General features: G+C 41.1%; 6 protein-coding genes across 8 annotated transcripts; 4 read left to right on the top strand and 2 right to left on the bottom strand.

The window, feature by feature from the left end:
- The first annotated feature begins 112 nt into the window (after positions 1-112).
- LOC117575678 (lysophospholipase-like protein 1) lies at positions 113-925 on the top strand. Its single transcript, XM_034259966.2, has one exon. The coding sequence runs from the start codon at positions 214-216 to the stop codon at positions 904-906; it is 693 nt and encodes a 230-aa protein (XP_034115857.1). The 5' UTR covers positions 113-213; the 3' UTR covers positions 907-925.
- Positions 926-1,166: 241 nt separating this feature from the next.
- On the top strand, positions 1,167-1,911 carry LOC117575679 (lysophospholipase-like protein 1). Its single transcript, XM_034259967.2, has one exon. It carries the CDS (start codon positions 1,167-1,169, stop codon positions 1,839-1,841), a length of 675 nt encoding a protein of 224 aa, XP_034115858.1. The 3' UTR covers positions 1,842-1,911.
- Positions 1,753-2,874, bottom strand: LOC117575677 (probable histone-lysine N-methyltransferase set-23). The gene is made up of 3 exons (XM_034259965.2): positions 2,108-2,874; positions 1,898-2,048; positions 1,753-1,833 (listed from the first exon to the last, which is right to left on the bottom strand). The coding sequence occupies exons 1-2, from the start codon at positions 2,781-2,783 to the stop codon at positions 1,900-1,902; spliced, it is 825 nt and encodes a 274-aa protein (XP_034115856.1). The 5' UTR covers positions 2,784-2,874; the 3' UTR covers positions 1,753-1,833; positions 1,898-1,899.
- A 1,157-nt stretch (positions 2,875-4,031) lies between these two features.
- On the top strand, positions 4,032-6,388 carry LOC117576609 (eukaryotic translation initiation factor 3 subunit D-1). The gene is made up of 4 exons (XM_052008122.1): positions 4,032-4,374; positions 4,503-5,138; positions 5,265-5,557; positions 5,621-6,388. Exons 1-4 carry the CDS (start codon positions 4,176-4,178, stop codon positions 6,182-6,184), a joined length of 1,692 nt encoding a protein of 563 aa, XP_051864082.1. The 5' UTR covers positions 4,032-4,175; the 3' UTR covers positions 6,185-6,388.
- A 184-nt stretch (positions 6,389-6,572) lies between these two features.
- On the top strand, positions 6,573-8,142 carry LOC117576608 (spaetzle-processing enzyme-like). Its single transcript, XM_034261509.2, has 3 exons — positions 6,573-6,714; positions 6,890-7,303; positions 7,362-8,142. Exons 1-3 carry the CDS (start codon positions 6,651-6,653, stop codon positions 8,093-8,095), a joined length of 1,212 nt encoding a protein of 403 aa, XP_034117400.2. The 5' UTR covers positions 6,573-6,650; the 3' UTR covers positions 8,096-8,142.
- Positions 8,143-8,414: 272 nt separating this feature from the next.
- Positions 8,415-14,885, bottom strand: LOC117576607 ((E3-independent) E2 ubiquitin-conjugating enzyme). 3 transcript variants are annotated; one of them, XM_034261508.2, is made up of 10 exons: positions 14,732-14,885; positions 13,310-13,759; positions 12,773-13,035; positions 12,494-12,698; positions 12,177-12,429; positions 11,345-12,116; positions 10,340-11,282; positions 9,348-10,281; positions 9,071-9,289; positions 8,415-9,007 (listed from the first exon to the last, which is right to left on the bottom strand). In XM_034261508.2, the coding sequence occupies exons 2-10, from the start codon at positions 13,742-13,744 to the stop codon at positions 8,808-8,810; spliced, it is 4,224 nt and encodes a 1,407-aa protein (XP_034117399.1). In that variant the 5' UTR covers positions 13,745-13,759; positions 14,732-14,885; the 3' UTR covers positions 8,415-8,807. The 3 variants fall into 3 exon arrangements, with proteins under 3 accessions (XP_034117399.1, XP_034117397.1, XP_034117398.1); XM_034261506.2 differs by lacking the exon at positions 14,732-14,885 and adding an exon at positions 13,885-14,117; XM_034261507.2 differs by lacking the exon at positions 14,732-14,885 and adding an exon at positions 13,945-14,117.
- Positions 14,886-14,963: the final 78 nt, after the last annotated feature.

Genomic DNA, 14,963 nt, shown 5'->3' with positions numbered 1-14,963 from the left:
ATCAATGACGTTTTGGGTTTATAATATCATTATAAACACTTATTAAATCATAACTACAGCTTAAAGTTAAGTGAAATGTTTGGCAATTTGTATACGTTTCGAATGAAATAAGTTTGGTCACACATACCGCATGCTCCATTGTTGCGATTATCATCATCAATTTGCATAACATTTCTTGCATTTCTTGTAAATATAATTGTGATATTCTTCCTAATGGCAACGTCAACGGTTAGAAAATATAGTGCGTCTGTGATATTCTTTCATGGATCCGGCGATACAGGCCCGAATCTGCAGGAGTGGGTTCGCTTTTTACTAGGTCGCGATTTGGACTTTGCGCACATAAAAATTATTTACCCAACAGCTCCGCTACAAAAGTACACTCCTCTAAATGGACAGTTGTCAACCGTTTGGTTTGATCGACGATCTGTAAACATAGCTGCCCAAGAAAGTCGAAAGAGTATGGCAGAGAGCTATAATATTGTGCAGAAACTAATCCAAAATGAAGTGGACTATGGCATTCCGTTGAATCGGATAATTGTTGGCGGCTTCTCAATGGGCGGAGCCTTAGCTCTTCACACTGGCTACCACTTGAATACTGATTTAGCCGGCGTCTTTGCCCATTCATCATTCCTCAATCGACAATCGGTGGTCTATGAATCACTGGCCAATCGAGTAAACGATAAGCTACCGGATCTGTTTATGTTTCATGGTGAGCGTGACACTCTCGTTCCCTTGGATTGGGGACAGGAGACGTGGGAATCATTAAATAAATTGGGCGTCTCTGGTACATTCACTCCATTGAAGAACACGCTGCATGAATTGAAGAATAAATCAGTTCTTAGTTTGGAGGAATGGATTCTGAAAAAACTCCCACCAACGCTAAACGATCAGCAAAATAAACTTTAATTTCGTGTTTCAAAAATCGAAACTATCAAATCTTTATTCTATTTCTTCATTTAGGATTTGTTTCGTTTTTATTTGTATTTGAAGGAGAAATTACTTTCACTTCGCAGTTCATTTAGATAAAGGGGATTCCTCATAATTTTCAGCATGATAAAGTAGTATTTTTCCATATTTTTATGAAATAAGGGCTTTGTTCATCTGGTAACACTTTGTTTTGTTTGTTTTGCTGAAAGTTACCTTGCATAATTGTTTAAGCTGAAGAAATGGCATCGTCTGCAATACGTAAACACAGTGCTTCTCTCATATTTTTCCATGGTTCTGGAGAAACAGGTCAAATTTTAATAGACAGAGTGCGTTATTTGCTTGGACGTGATTTTAATTTTGCGCACATCAATGTTGTTTATCCAACGGCTCCATTACAAGAATATACCCCATTGAAGGGACAACTATCGAAAGTGTGGTTTGATCGCAATGCAGTCGATATAGCGGATCCCATAGGTAAACAGAACATGACGAAGGGATACGCGGTTGCGCAGCAACTTATCCAATATGAAGTGACCCATGGCATACCCTTGAATCGTATAATTGTTGGTGGTTTCTCAATGGGAGGAGCGTTGGCTTTGCATACCGGTTACCACTTGACTGAGGGTCTGGCAGGTGTTTTTACGCATTCCTCATTTCTGTATCGTAATTCTGTTGTCTTTGAATCGTTGAGAAATCGTAAATTTACTAAGGAAACACTGCCTGAGCTGCGAATGTTTCATGGCCAGAATGACACTTTAGTTCCGCCTGAATGGGGAAGAGAGACGTCAGAATCTTTAGCCAAATTGGGCGTATCAGGCACTTTTACTCCCTTAGAGGATACATTGCATGTGCTTAGAAGAAAGTCACTTCTTGACATCGAGAAATGGATATTAACCAAATTGCCACCCTTGTAAAACGTGATAATAAAATAATTATGTAATATTTTGCATTTTGTCTATGAAACACTTACATTTAAATTCTAGTATTTGGTAAAACACCGACACAATTCGGTGCAGAGCAGAGACAGGGTTTCCCATTAGTTAAATCAGGACTAAGGATTTCTCCTCCATAGTGGAAACATAGCTCTTCGTTCGCATAAATATTTCTTTTGGCAAATATGCCTGCAACGCAAGGGGAAAATTATTTAAAATCTTGTTTTTTTTTTCAATTAGCTACTTACCTATTTTAGGTATTGGGCAATTGATTCGCACAGCGAAGATTTCACAATTTGGCAGGCAGCTGTGGTTAAGATATCGACCAATATTTCCCCGACAAGTGGGGTCCACGATAGTCACCTGAGATGCCTGATAATCTGTGTTATCTTTTGATTTTGTGAACTCATGCAGACATAATATAAAATTCATCTTATCACAGTTATCAACAAAGTCAAGACGGCGTTTAGCCTCTGCTAGAGTTAATAATTCACCAGCATATTCGCAAATGAAAGCACCGCATGGAATATCAATCAAGGTGCGGACTCCCATTGATTTATATTGAGGTGAATGAAATATTTCCAATTTCTTTCGTGGTCCAAACTGCACAAGTCGATTATTGCAATGTTGCAAATCACATTTACAAAAATCGTTGCATTCTGTTACGGAAGGTAAACTTTTATCTTCGTTGTTGACTAAAACTAATTCCTTATTTACTGGATGGTACTTAAAATATCCTCCATGGCAGCAATCAATGTTGTTATTGCAATTTTTAATGACACAAGTGCAAGTCGATGTTATTTGAGAATTGTAATCGTCTTTCAAGCGCTTGAACTCCTCGCTGCCGTCGTCAGGCATAAGGACATTTTCTAAAATATATTCCACAAAGTCCTTGTGGTCATAGTCATCACAAATTTCTATCATTATCAAGTAATTTAAACCAAGCTCTGCAGATAAATTAATTTAATGCTTTGTTGTTTATATTTGCAATTATGCTTCTCCCTTTTACCGCTAACAGCTGATTGAAAAGTAGCCCTGGTTTCCTATAAAAAGATTCTGCACATCGATATTTATATCGTTAGTAATTCTTTGTTTATATTTTCGATACTTTAAATACGGTTGTCGCATTTGTTTCCATTACATATAATTGTAATAATGCAATTTAAAAACCATTCCTCAAAAATTCTTATACGGCCTTAATAAAACATAAATTGGAATTAATTTACATTATAGCCTCTTTCCACCGCACGGTTTTCTTTGGTTTTCTTTGGTTTTTTCACGTTCAGGCCGAATGTTACGTTCGCCCCATGTAAAAACCCATAAGAAAAAAAGTCGGTTTTTCTACGTTCGCGAGCTACGTAGAAATAGCGAACGCACTTTTTGGGTAATTATGCGATATTTTGATCGATATGACAACGAAAAAGAGCTCACCACTAACAAAACAGCTGACATTAAAGTGCGCCAAGGTATGAAAATAGAAAAATAAAAATTTTATTTTGCTTTTTAAAGAAAATTTTTTATATTTTAGATGAGCCAAAAAACTCGAAAGCCGTCAATATCGTGGAGTGGCATCCACAAGGCTATGTTGTTCGAGTTATGGGAGGAGAAATGTAGTGCCTTTTTTGGCCAATCCACAAAGGCGCTCCACAAGGATGCCAAACTCCTCCCTATTAATTCGAAAATTATCTTCAAAAAATGATTCGTTGTTTCCAGGAACATCGCGCTCCTAAAAACACCCATGCCATTGCTAAAAAGTAAATGTGTTTATGTAAATATTACATTGCTGCCAGCAATGGCCTATACTCTATACTTCGCTAATTTTAACTCCACTTCGTTAAAATCCTCATAAAAATTCTGCAATTTAATAAAATTTTCCATTTTCAAATGCGCGTGCTGTTTTTTGAATTGTTCGCCAACTCGTGTTTACATTTGAACAGCTGATATTTCAGAGCGGCCATATTGAGAAATTTACCGTTGCCCATATTTTTCGGTTCGTGCAGATGGAAACCCCGAAACGGGACTTTAAAAAACGTAGAAAAACTGAGTGAGGTGGAAAGAGGCTATTACATTAACATTTAAAATTGCGCCAAAATATAGCGTAAGGTGGCAACACTATTCAAAATAGTTATCAGTGATGCTTGCACAAAATCGGACATCTCTAAGAGTTATCGCGCCACCTCTCTCCTTTGCACGACGTATTCGCAAGTTCATCACACAATTTTTTTTTCAAAGCTGGCATAATAAAAATACATTGAATAGTGGCATTTCTTGTTGCAATTATCAATTAAATCAAGTACAACTACTTACAAGTGTGAGATGAGCGAAACTATTAATACCGCGGCGCAGTTTCCGACGTTCGAGAAACCGACCGTGCAGTTCAACGAAAAGGGCTGGGGACCATGCGAGTTGCCGGACACGTTTAAGGATGTGCCATACCAGCCGTTTAGCAAGAACGATCGCCTGGGCAAGATCTGTGACTGGACTAGCACCTCCAACAATGATAAGAAGTATCAAAGTAAGTTATACACACTAATTTATTTGTCACAAATGCCCAAAGTGAGGTTATGTCGTATATGTGCAATTTGTTTGTGTGTTTCGTGGCAGTCATAATGGAAACTAAATATTGTGTATTTTGTATTGCAGACAAGTATGCGTCTACCTTTGGTACTGGAAATCAATATGCCTACTACCACGAAGAAGACGAGACTACGTTCCATCTTGTGGACACGGCTCGCGTCCAGAAGCCGCCTCATCAACGCGGTCGCTTCCGCAACATGCGCAACTCGCGTTCGGGACGTGGTCGCAATGCCCGCGGTGGCCTCAATACCCATGGCCATGGCATGACTACGCTGAGCAGCAAGAATGTAAAGGCACGCGATCCACGTCGTGGTGTTGGCAAGCGTTTTGGCAACCGTGGACCACCGCCCAAGATGCGCGAGTCCTCGGTCGCAGTGCGTGCCGACTGGGCTTCCATTGAGGAGATGGACTTTCCCCGTCTTATCAAGCTGTCGTTGCCGAATATCAAGGAGGGCGAAGATATTACCACTTGCGGCACCTTGGAGTACTATGACAAGACATACGATCGCATTAACGTGAAGAACGAGAAGCCGCTGCAGAAGATTGACCGCATTGTGCATACCGTAACCACCACCGATGATCCCGTCATTCGTCGTCTGTCCAAGACGGTGGGTAATGTGTTTGCCACTGACGCTATTTTGGCTACGATTATGTGCTCGACACGTTCGAACTACTCCTGGGACATTGTTATCGAAAAAGTTGGTAAGGCATTCAATTTAAAACAACTTGGGTAATTACTTTTCAAATATTATTTATTTGTAAAGAGTTACTAATAGTTCAATTATAAAATGACTATGAATTTGTATTAATTACTAATTTAATTTGCAGGCGATAAGATTTTCATGGACAAGCGCGATCATACTGAATTCGATTTGTTGACTGTGAACGAAACAAGCGTTGAGCCACCCACTGACGATGACAGCTCGTGCAATTCGCCCCGTAATCTGGCCATTGAAGCCACCTTCATCAACCACAACTTCAGTCAACAAGTGCTGAAGACTGGTGAGCAGGAGGCCAAGTATAAGTTTGAAGAAACCAACCCGTTCATCAGCGAGGATGAGGACATACAGGTGGCTAGCGTTGGATATCGTTACAAGAAATGGGAGCTGGGCAGCGATATTGTGAGTATAGGATTATAATATTTTATACATTTTTGTTAACCGGCCAAAATGAATTTATTGTAGGTTCTGGTGGCGAGGTGTGAACACGATGGTGTTCTGCAGACACCCAGTGGTGAGCCTCAATTCCTGTCCATCAAGGCATTGAACGAATGGGATTCAAAGCTGGCGAATGGTGTTGAATGGCGTCAAAAGCTGGACACTCAACGCGGTGCTGTTTTGGCCAACGAATTGAGAAACAACGCATGCAAGCTGGCCAAGTGGACGGTGCAAGCTGTGCTGGCTGGATCCGACCAGCTGAAACTAGGCTATGTATCGCGTATTAATCCCCGTGATCATTCACGTCACGTCATCTTGGGCACGCAGCAGTTCAAGCCGCACGAGTTTGCCACACAGATCAATTTGAGCATGGACAACGCCTGGGGCATTCTGCGCTGCATCATTGATCTTGTAATGAAGCAGAAGGATGGCAAATACTTGATCATGAAGGATCCCAACAAGCCAATTATTCGCTTGTACGATATTCCCGACAATACGTTCGATTCGGATGATTCCGACGATGGCGAGGGTGATGATGGTGAAGGTTTCCAGCAAGTCTACAACTATGCAAACAACAGCAACAAGATTTAGATTATACTTTTAGATCTGTGCACTTTATAACGTTATACACACATACACGAAACACTCGTATAATCATAAAGAAAAAAGTAAAACCGGTTAAGCAATGCCAAAACACAGTTATACTATTAATTGTGACGCTTTTTATAATCAGTTGATTGTAAGTTGGCTTATTTTGCAAGTGCAACCTATTCCGAGTAAAGCACAGAATGGAAATAGATTTGTATATTTATTAACTTTTTGGAATCGTTGGGGAGTACATACAATCTAGGAAATATGTGCAGTTGATCAATATCACCTCTGGCATCGAACAACGACCGATTCATTTGCGGCGATAACATTCAGATCAGCATCCGGCAGCGCAAGCGATTAATACAGCTTCGACTAGCAGTAAAGTATGAGAGCGAGTTTAGTCTCTACGCAAACCTCACGGCGATCAATTCACGCAGTTTTCCAGACGATTATCAACTTTATTGCTATGCTGGCGGCATCGAGGCTGCAGCTACTCTCCATTGGATTGCTGGCAGCTATTAATATTGCGGGTAAACTTAGTTTGCGATTAGTTGCCGCTACAATTTAACAAGGGCTGCGATGCCTTATTACTCTCGATGTGCATTCTTTGCCCTCTAACCGGTTTAACCGGTTGCAGTAATTATATAAAGTATTCATCCGCATTGATTGAACTACTGAATCTTTCTTATCTGGCCACTTGATCAGCTGCTGCGCAATTCAGCTATGGAAACTGCGAGGCAAAGGACACCAAGGAAAAAGGTCTCTGCATTCACATACGCGACTGTCCGTTCCTCGATGAGATTCTCAATATAACAAAGCCAACGGCTGCCCAGCGTCAGCTGTTGGGCGACAGTCAATGTGGCCTGGACAACACACGCCATAGCGGTCTAGTGCAGCGGATTCTAGTCTGTTGCCCTGACAGTAAACGTGGCACTGCGAACGCAGGTGCTGGCAGTGGTACCTCTGGGGATAGTCTATCTGGCGATGAGCCAGAGCCCGGCAACGTTCTGCCCAGCATTGGTAAATGCGGCATATTGTTTGCCAATCGCATCCTTGGAGGCACTAAGGCAAAGCTTTATGAATTTCCGTGGATGGCCTTGTTGAAGTATAAAACGAAACGTAAGCTTGTGCAAGATTTATCCGTGATAATATAGCTAACCCTATTTCAATACCATAGAGAAAGATGAGTACACTTTTAATTGCGGTGGAGCATTGATCAACTCGCGCTACGTCTTAACAGCTGGCCACTGCTTGGCCAGCAACAAATTGGTTCAATATGGATTCGAGTTACACAGTGTCCGTTTGGGTGAGTGGGACACTAGCACAGCTCCCGACTGTGAAACCGAACTGAACAAGAAACAAACCTGTGCACCCTTGCACATCGACGTCCTAATTGAGAAGAAGATCCTGCATGATTTGTACATTCCTGATGCCATCGATCAAATGCATGACATTGCTCTGTTGCGGCTGAAGGATCTGGTAAGATTTACGGACTATGTGAAGCCCATTTGTCTACCGGTTGGGGATGATATTCGAAACAACAATTTCGTCGACTACGCAATGGACGTGGCTGGCTGGGGTGCCACTGAAGATGATAAGCCCAGCAACATAAAGCTGAAAATTACCGTGGATGTGTGGAATCTTAAACCTTGCCAGGACAAATATCGTACATATCAAATGCATATAAATGGCTCGCAATTATGCGCTGGGGGTAAGAACAATGTTGACACCTGTCGCGGTGATTCTGGTGGCCCACTCATGGTTCTCACCAATGTGGCCTCAGAGGAAGTTTTCTTTGTGGCCGGCATCACTTCATATGGACCTATACCCTGCGGTCTACCAGGTTGGCCGGGTGTCTATACGCGAGTTGGACATTATGTTGACTGGGTAATACACAATTTGGAGGCATAATCCAATTAACGATTTAATAAATAAAATTTGAGAATTTATTATTCATATATTGGTATTGGTATTAACTAGTTTCGTAGAGGGAAAGTTATCTGTGGCCAGATGGCTGATTTTGCTTTACTATTTTTAAAGAGTGGAATGCAAGGCTCCTAGATGAAAGTGGCTCGCGATGGGGCCATTCGCAATTATACTAGCGAATAAATTACAACATAAATAATAAATTAAAATTAGTATACATGAGTAACAGAAAATTGCGCAAATTTTTTGACATCTCTCGCCAACATAAACAATATATATATAATAGATATAAACAAAATTCACATACACTATTTTTGGCGGAAAGGTGATTATTTACACAAAGAAATGTTAAATATGTCATTTCTAAAGTACGGACATTCAACATTTGATAGGTAATGCGCACGAGCTTGACTAATATATAAATATAATAAATAAATATGGTTATAAAGAACAATCGAATAATTTAAGCAAATGATCGTTTTTGATTCGATATATGTAGCTGATATAGCTGACTATTTTCGTAATTATATGATACTATTCGAGCTGAGAGCACTTCTTAAATATATTATAAATGAAGTATGTTGGCCCTGCTTAAGGCTCAGTTTCGAGAGTTAGGCGGCGATAGTCTTGTGTTTTTCATAGGCACCACAACAAAGGCAAAGCTGATACAAAGCGTTGCTAATATTCACAGCATCAATCATACATCCTCGAGTTCAGCACGTGGGGCTGTGGCAACCGCCGCAACAGCTGGCTCAATATCCTTCGATCTTTGGAGTGCAGTCAACTCTTTCTGCAGTGTCTCCAAAACACCTTTGACTGCAATGCAGAAACCGCGACTGCATGGCAGTAGTGGAAATTCCGGCAATTCGTATAGCGTTTTATAATCCGCGGGCATATCTACAAAAATATAATTATTTGAATTAAAAGGTACAGCACAATATGCAAGCTCGTCCAACTAACTTTTTATGGATGTTATCTTCAATCGCTGCGCTTCAGCCGAGTACTCGGACCAAGATCGCATACGTCCATGCAAGTCTGCGCCAAACTTTTTGTAGTGCTCAATCAATTCCTTGCGAAATATGAATGGAGGATTCTGCAGTTGTTTGATCGTTGAATGGACAATTTTAATAATAGCCATTTCATTGTAGACACGCGAGTTCTCATTTCCCAATTGAGTGCCTGTATGTAATACCGTTTAATTTTGTGTTTTTTGAAATCATTTTATTTCAGCACTTACCACGTTGCTTCTCGTAGCCGGCTTCATTATAGTAGGGCTCATCTACCAGTATGAGTCCCTGTATGGAGACCAACACTTGGAGCATTGTGCTTTGTGGCGTCCATACCTCAGTATCGCGTCCTGACCATGTGCCTAGCAATGAGACGCAAACCTTGCCTTCCTCGTACAAATTCGGATTCAAACGTTCAGTGCAATAGCTTATGTAATGACAGGTGGGAGGACTCTTCGGATAATCGCTTCCCAATTGAAAGTCGAAGAAAAACAGAGCATTCTCATATGGAGTGCGCTTGGGGCCAACCATCATTACGGATATGAGATCCATACGATCCTCATAAGCACGCACAACCACACCTGGAGGTAGGGATGCGTGTAACATAGCATACTCCCGCTGAACGGCGCGCTGATACTGCGCCTTATTATTGGGCATTATCAAATTTCCAATGAAATGATGAGCTATCGGTGCATTGGGTACCACCTCGAAACAGTTATTGCTTGTTGAAAGCATGGCCTGCACTTGAGAAGGCGATGAGCAGGCCGACGGGCATTCCAACGGTGGCAGCGATTCAGAGAGTGCATTCAGATTCAATGACTGCTCCATAACCTGATCATCATCGTTGTTATCTGCTTGTGAATCCCGCTCCAAATACTCCTCAGCATCATCTACATCTGTAATCTGCTGTTCTTCAAGGTGTATGTAGTCTCGTTTCATGAATTTCTCGGCCATCGCATCTTGGCATTTGATCATTTGCTCTTTTATTAGGAAACAAAATACCTCACAGACGTCGGCATCGCGATTCGCAATCAACTCAATACTCGTTTCGGAAGACGATGTTAAACTTTGGTTATTACCATTATCTTCCGTGCAATCCTTGCAATCAGCCGAAGTTACATCACTTGAGCTGTTCTCGCCACGTGAATGAACACCCGAATCATCCTGAATAAAAGAGTCAGCTTAATAAGATATTTGTAAAAATATACAAAATTATGCTTACTGTTACGCAAAGGCACTTTTTGAGTGCTTTGCGTATGTTGGTGCGTGCAGTGCCCATCATCTCATTGTATTCGGCGCGGTACTTGGAAATCACCTCGGAGTAGGTCAATTGTGCCTCACTTTCGGTCAGATCAACGTTGGCGAGCAACATCGCCTGCTCTGCCGTATCCTCAACATTGATCCTCTCGCTACTGCTGTTTTTCTTGCATTGAACTTCATCGATTAGAGTCGAAGACTTTCGTTTATTAGGCGTAGATGTTGTCGTTGCTTGCCCAGACAGTGGGGGCTCTATTTGCACTGTCGTGTTTACGTCCATGGCGCACTCGTTGGTTTGAGCAATTTCCGGAAGAGCAGATGGAACAGTTTGGGGCGAAGTCTCTGTTGAAGATTCATAATCACGCTTTGGCTTATGCGCTAGAATTCCACAAAAGTAATCTTCGTGAAAGAAATCCGATTTAAGGTACTGGTCCAACTGCCGACAGTTTTTATACACGGCCAACAGATCATTGAGTATAACCGGCTTACGTGCAGCTGGTAGCACTTGAAATATCTTCTCCAGACGCTCGATAGCCTCTTTTGCGCGATCCATTCCCTTTATAATATACTCCTCCGCTTTAATCGTGTGACTGGGGTCGTTTGTGTGGCTATTTTCCGACTGTGTTTCCCAGGAATTATCAGAGTCATCTGAGTCATATGCATCCTGCGTATCGCTTTGGTGAATCTCGAAAAGATCTTGCGGATAACACATGGTTATATGACCTTTGGCCCACCAAACACGTACACGACCATCTGGAAAGTTATCAATCACTTGGCCAGCAGTCGAATTAAGATCTTCGCCAGTAAAATTTGACACTCTTATGACCATGGTGCCCGGTCGATATTGATAGTCGGCATGATCTTTTAAATCATATACGCTAAGCTCTTCCACTTCCTTGCATGATGGTCTACAAAAGTGGAACTTTCGATAATTTCACACAGAAGTATTTAGAAATTTTGGGCAACTTACACGGGATTATCCAGGTTGCCATATATGTTAAACCATTTAACTTTGGCAATACGCTCATCATGATCCACGGACTGTATAACACCATAATCAATCTGGGAGGGGCTGTAGTCATTCGCTTTGCTGACAAAGTCACCAGGAAAGAACTCATGATTGTCCAAATGGTGTATGGGATACAGCTCGGTCGATGGTATACCCGTCTCCACCGATCCATCCTGCCACACAACCGTCAGTGAGCTGTACACAACCAAAGTTTCCACTACGATCTCATCGCCATCCTTGGGATCCGTTTCTTTTCTATGCAACGTTATTTTTTTACTTGGTCGCGATTTCTTTTTGCTGGGTCGACGCTTAAAAGTTCGTGTCACAATACGGGCTTGGAGAGGAGCGACTTCGGAATCCGAAATGGCATCCGCGACATCAGTTGAATCTGTTGTTGCTTGTGGTTGTTCCTCGTCGGTCTCCCAAATCTCATCCGTATTCGTTTTTGTCTTCTTTCCAGCGGAGTTAGTTATTGTACTGAGCTTAGGCGGCGTATTACTAATTTCGTTATCGCCCAGTGATCGATTGAGTCGTTGGTTACTTGGTTTACCACTCAGCCGCCGGGCTTTATTCATGTGAGAAGTGCGAGAGCTGGATGCGGCAGAGGGCGAAGGCAATACCTCATGACCAACACCAGGAACAGAAGCAGAATCACGCTTTACCTGGTCACTTTGCTCGTATTGTTTATTTTCCTCAGCCTTCTGACGCTGATAGATGGACTGGAACAATTTAGCTAAGATACCAAACACATATTTAAAAATATGTTACAATTGTAAGGTTTTGTAAATCATACCTTGCTCTTGCTCCCAAAGAGTGCATTTAACGAGCTTATCACATTGTGAATATTTGAGGTAGAATCGATCGTGAATTTGCAGGAGATAGGATTCATAGATGTTAAGACGTTTCACTTTGGCCAAGTCTGCACCAGTAATACAGCTTTTCGGCTGCTTCATAGGATCCAAATCTTGGCCGTTCTCACAGTGTGGTGTAGCCTTAAAAGTCCAGGCTACATTAATACCCGTCGTCTTCACAGACTCCACAGTGTACTGCAATACAAATGGAATGTTTTCAAGGCTAGATCCTAAAACGAATTGGGAACTATCTACGAACCAATGAGCGCCGTTTATAGTTGGTAGGCAAAGGCAAATCGGGCGTTAAATTGGTCACACGATCCAAAGGGGGCAGTCGTCCAATCACCACATTATTGGGATAATACACGCTGGGACTGAACACTTCACGCTCACACGTTCCATACGCATCCTTGAATTTGTGGAAGTCCGTTGAGGTGATTTCAAGCAGTGCCCCATAACTGGACCTATGATGAATATTAACGAGAATTGGAAATTAGTACAACAGTTGGGTCATCGTTTGTTGCGGTTGCTTACTCACCTCAGTACGACAGACTCATCCACGCCGACAGTGTAGCCAATCCAATTGCCCAGACAAACGGATACATCGCGCGACCATTCAGAAATGGGACGCAGTCGCTCCGAGGGCACGTTGCGAATGATATACTTGGTGCCCAGTACCTTGACATCTGCATGGACGTTCACATCACGCACATAACCCGCCTGGCCAGACAAATGTTTCTCGCCAGGCAAACGGCGTCGCACGACGTCACCAGGCATTAGGGTGCGGTCGGCGAGGCCAATCTGGGGAAATTTAGTTGTTGAGCTGTTAGAATTGAAGTTGGAGTAGAACACGCATACGCACAAACACATACACACATAGTTAAGAAGACAACGAAAGCAAATAACACGTGTCAAGGCAAACTGCCGAAAACGCAAAACAGTTGTCAAAACATAAATAACAGTTTCTTACTGTTATTTACACACACACATACGCACATAAGTATGTGTCAATGTATAAGAATGTATGCATGTAAAGCTAAGCAGTGAGAGCATTACATAACCTCAACCCACTCACCGATTTTTCCGTTCGCACAGTCTCCTTGCCCTCCGGATAAAAGGCAACTCGAACCTCACCCTTGCCTAGCACATCGTTCACCTCCTCCTCTTCATCATCGGACGAATAGGATTCGGCAGTTCCAGTGACAATACCAAAACAAACCCGGCCTTTACGATCGATATGAAACACTTCATCCTCGAAGAAGAATTGAAACTCCCGATTTGTCGAGTTCTTCGCGGACGTTGTTCCACTGGTCGCCTTGCGATTACTGTGTTGCCGCACTTCAGCGGTTGATGGCGGTGGAGGTTGTGGTGACGTTGCTGCAGCGGCCTCTGCCAACTCTGTTGGTGGCGGTGGAGCCGGAGGAGAAGAGGGCGGAGGTGGCGGTGGAGAAGCCACAGCCTCCGATGGGGTGCCGCCGTTCTTGGCAGCACCCGCGACTTGACTCAGCATATTACCAATTGTGAACTGCATGTGGACAAATACAAAATTGCAGAATCCGAATTAATTATGTGCTTTTCAACTTAGTGTGTTATGTTTCGACACTATTCATTTTTGATTTTTTGTTTTACAAGCTGCATTTCTTTATTTACCATGTGCCGCTTGTCGGTAACAAATTGCTCTGCCTATTTATTTATATAGCTCTTACTTACTCCAAAGAATTAATATTTATTTACATTCGGCGCTATTCTCAGGGACTTTACACACTTATTTGTTATTCTACATTGACGTTATTCTCAACAAACTAAACTGTTTTACTTGAACTTTATTACAATTTTGCCAGCCTATTCTAAAAACTAAAAACAACAGAGCTGATTTCAGACTTTTTCTTAAATAAAGCTTTCTTAAAGCTGTTTTAGCTAACACCTGTGTCGGAGTGTGACCACAAGAACCAATTAAAAAAAATATATCAAAGATACAAAATACCAAAATTCATAAAGCCCGTTTATTGGCGCTTGGTAACACTTTATGAATGGCGCGTAATTTTAAGCAGCATGTTAAGTGCGAAGTAATTTTTATTTTTGAAATTCAAAAGCACTTTTGGTTTCTCTTCTACATTGTTAAAAGTATACTTTAATAATTATTTTAAAATGAATATATCTTTTATATTTAGAAATTATTAAAAAACTTGTATTGTATTATATAAAATTGTTAATTTGTATCCATATTGTCGAAAAAAAATCACATAATTTGAAGAAAATTTGCTAGTTTTTAAAATTTTTTATAATAAAAATTGTTATTTACCCACTTTATTTTATTCTTTTTCCGCTGAGGCCAAATGAATTATCAAGTATTAAGATAACAAGAAACACTAAGCTGATGCACATCAGCAACAATATGAGTACTGCTGCAATTTTGCAAAATATGTTCATATTGGCGCAAAAAGTTAACCGTAAACTCTACAATTTTAAAATAACTTATAAATGATTTTGTACTTACTGTTTTTGTTTTAAACACGTGCACTTGTGCAAATATAAGTATTTAAAATGAGATGTTTTCAAAAATTTCGCTTGCGTTCACAAAAATTTTTCATACAGTGTATACGTAAAGTAAAATAAAAGTATTATGATTATTATATTAAATGCAAATTATTTTTTATGGGGGGCTTGCTTTGTTTTAATAAAGGAATAAAAAGAACGTATGTATATGATGTTTGATATTCTTCTTTTTT

Source organism: Drosophila albomicans, chromosome 2R (genome assembly GCF_009650485.2).
Source record: "Drosophila albomicans strain 15112-1751.03 chromosome 2R, ASM965048v2, whole genome shotgun sequence".
Classification (NCBI taxonomy): Eukaryota; Metazoa; Arthropoda; class Insecta; order Diptera; family Drosophilidae; genus Drosophila; species Drosophila albomicans.
Note: the sequence above shows the minus strand (reverse complement) of the source record. Positions and strands in the feature narration are given on the sequence as shown.

What these genes read in the sequence shown, in the direction of transcription:
- LOC117575679 (XM_034259967.2), top strand. Translation starts at nt 1,167, where the DNA reads ATGGCATCGTCTGCAATACGTAAACACAGTGCTTCTCTCATATTTTTC.
- LOC117575678 (XM_034259966.2), top strand. Translation starts at nt 214, where the DNA reads ATGGCAACGTCAACGGTTAGAAAATATAGTGCGTCTGTGATATTCTTT.
- LOC117576607 (XM_034261506.2), bottom strand. An exon ending in GGCAACCTGGATAATCCCGT is followed by an intron (nt 11,283 to 11,344) that starts GTAAGTTGCCCA and finishes CCACTTTTGTAG; the next exon opens with ACCATCATGCAAGGAAGTGG. An exon ending in AAAAGTGCCTTTGCGTAACA is followed by an intron (nt 10,282 to 10,339) that starts GTAAGCATAATT and finishes TCTTTTATTCAG; the next exon opens with GATGATTCGGGTGTTCATTC.
- LOC117576608 (XM_034261509.2), top strand. Translation starts at nt 6,651, where the DNA reads ATGCTGGCGGCATCGAGGCTGCAGCTACTCTCCATTGGATTGCTGGCA. An exon ending in GGCAGCTATTAATATTGCGG is followed by an intron (nt 6,715 to 6,889) that starts GTAAACTTAGTT and finishes CCACTTGATCAG; the next exon opens with CTGCTGCGCAATTCAGCTAT. An exon ending in GTTGAAGTATAAAACGAAAC is followed by an intron (nt 7,304 to 7,361) that starts GTAAGCTTGTGC and finishes TCAATACCATAG; the next exon opens with AGAAAGATGAGTACACTTTT.
- LOC117575677 (XM_034259965.2), bottom strand. Translation starts at nt 2,783, where the DNA reads ATGATAGAAATTTGTGATGACTATGACCACAAGGACTTTGTGGAATAT. An exon ending in TTGCCCAATACCTAAAATAG is followed by an intron (nt 2,049 to 2,107) that starts GTAAGTAGCTAA and finishes CTTGCGTTGCAG; the next exon opens with GCATATTTGCCAAAAGAAAT.
- LOC117576609 (XM_052008122.1), top strand. Translation starts at nt 4,176, where the DNA reads ATGAGCGAAACTATTAATACCGCGGCGCAGTTTCCGACGTTCGAGAAA. An exon ending in CAATGATAAGAAGTATCAAA is followed by an intron (nt 4,375 to 4,502) that starts GTAAGTTATACA and finishes TTTGTATTGCAG; the next exon opens with ACAAGTATGCGTCTACCTTT. An exon ending in GGGAGCTGGGCAGCGATATT is followed by an intron (nt 5,558 to 5,620) that starts GTGAGTATAGGA and finishes AATTTATTGTAG; the next exon opens with GTTCTGGTGGCGAGGTGTGA.